This window comes from Physeter macrocephalus, chromosome 4 (assembly GCF_002837175.3).
Source record: "Physeter macrocephalus isolate SW-GA chromosome 4, ASM283717v5, whole genome shotgun sequence".
Classification (NCBI taxonomy): domain Eukaryota; kingdom Metazoa; phylum Chordata; class Mammalia; order Artiodactyla; family Physeteridae; genus Physeter; species Physeter macrocephalus.
The window spans coordinates 85,721,698-85,723,314 of record NC_041217.1 but is presented as its reverse complement, the minus strand read 5'-3'; the positions used below and the strand labels follow the sequence as shown (position 1 = coordinate 85,723,314).

General features: G+C 37.1%; 1 protein-coding gene across 1 annotated transcript in view; it reads left to right on the top strand.

Annotated features, from left to right (window-relative positions):
* The first annotated feature begins 395 nt into the window (after positions 1-395).
* The window catches only part of LOC129391361 (probable ATP-dependent RNA helicase DDX20), a 5,162-nt gene continuing 3,940 nt past the window's right edge, over positions 396-1,617 (top strand). Inside the window, exon 1 of the mRNA XM_055083900.1 lies at positions 396-399. Within this exon, the coding sequence (XP_054939875.1) occupies positions 396-399 (4 nt within the window). The remainder of the gene's footprint in view (positions 400-1,617) is intronic.

Sequence of the window (1,617 nt, the reverse complement as noted above, 5' to 3'; positions counted from 1 at the left end):
CATAACCAGGTATTTACCCAAGAAAAACTATGTCCACATAAAAACTTGTATGTAAATGTTTATGGCACTTTTATTTGTAATAGTCCCAAACTGGGAACAATCCAGATGTCCACCAACAGGTGAATGCATAAGCAAATTGTGATAGAGCTACACAACAGAATCCTACTCAGCAATGACAACGAATGAACCACTGATGCACACAACAACATGCATAAATCTCAAAGTAATTACTCGGATTGAAAAAAGCCAGATAAAAAAGAGTGCGTCCTTACTGTATGACCCCATTTATATAATTTTCTATTGCACAAAGTACAAACTATAGTAACAGAGAGCAGATCAGTAGTTAAAGGAGGGAGGAGGGATTACCAAAGGGCATGAGGAAAGTTTGGGGAGCAATGGGTATGTTACCTTGATTGTGGTGATTGTTTCACAGGTGTATACATGTGTAAAAGTTTATCAAATTGCATACATTAAGTATGTGAAGTTTTTTGCATGTTACTTATACTTCAGTAAGGGTGTAAAACCAAAGGAATTCAATTTTGATTGCTATCCACTGTACACTCAAACATAACTGAAACGAAATTGCAATGTGCAATGTAATCTGATATATACATTTCATTCCATTCCATTTCATTGAAAATATACTCTGATCATGATCTACAAAGTTGATTTCATACTTCTATAGTGGATTGAGATCTGTAGTTTGAAAAACACGGCTTTAAAATATGTTTGAAAAATGGATGGCTTGAGTCCAAAACAGTCTCGTACACTGACAAGCCCCTCTGAGTCAGTTTCTATGTCTTGACCACTAACTTTCATCTCCCCTTCTGTTAATGTGGTTGAGAAATTATAGAACCTTAAAGTAGAAGCCCTAATCTTTCAAATTCTTGCATTAGAAACTGAGACTTACACTCCCCCTTTTGCCATGATCTGCCACTGACTTGTTCGGGAGATTGTTGATCTTATGATCTCATAACGAAAATTCTTCTGTGATGACTCTAGGCAAAAGGAACACTATGGGGGGCTTTTGAGGAACAGTGAGATGGCAGCTACCAACCACACAGTTACTGTGGTTGCCAAGGCTTTTGGACTTTACCAACATGGGTAGCAGCTGCTATTAGTTATCATTTCTCTCATAAAAGAAAGCTAGCAGGCTCTGGCAGTGAACCTACTTTGTGATGACTTATTTAGTTTCCTGCAGAATTTACTTTTAGTTGTTGTTTTTGCCCGTGCATGAATAAGGCCATATGGAAAGTGGTTCCTTGTTTCCTAACATCCAGTGCGTTAACAGCAGTAGCTGTCTGTGCACAACAGCGTTTAGCAAAGAAGAGAAAAAACTAGGAGAGGGGAGCAAAGAATAAAAAGTGATGAAAGAAATCTAGGCTTGGGGTAGTTCAAGTCCTGCTGTGAATTAGGTTCCCGTATGCAACTTTATATTCATGTGCCTGGCAGTCTCTCTTCAATTATGCATAGTTTTATGTCACAGGAAATGGCATAATGTGAAAATTCAGTCCATTTTATGGCCATGAAGATTTTATTTTATTTTATATTTTTTATTGGAGTATAGTTGATTTATAATGTTGTGTTAGTTTCAGGTGTACAGTAAAGTGAATCAGT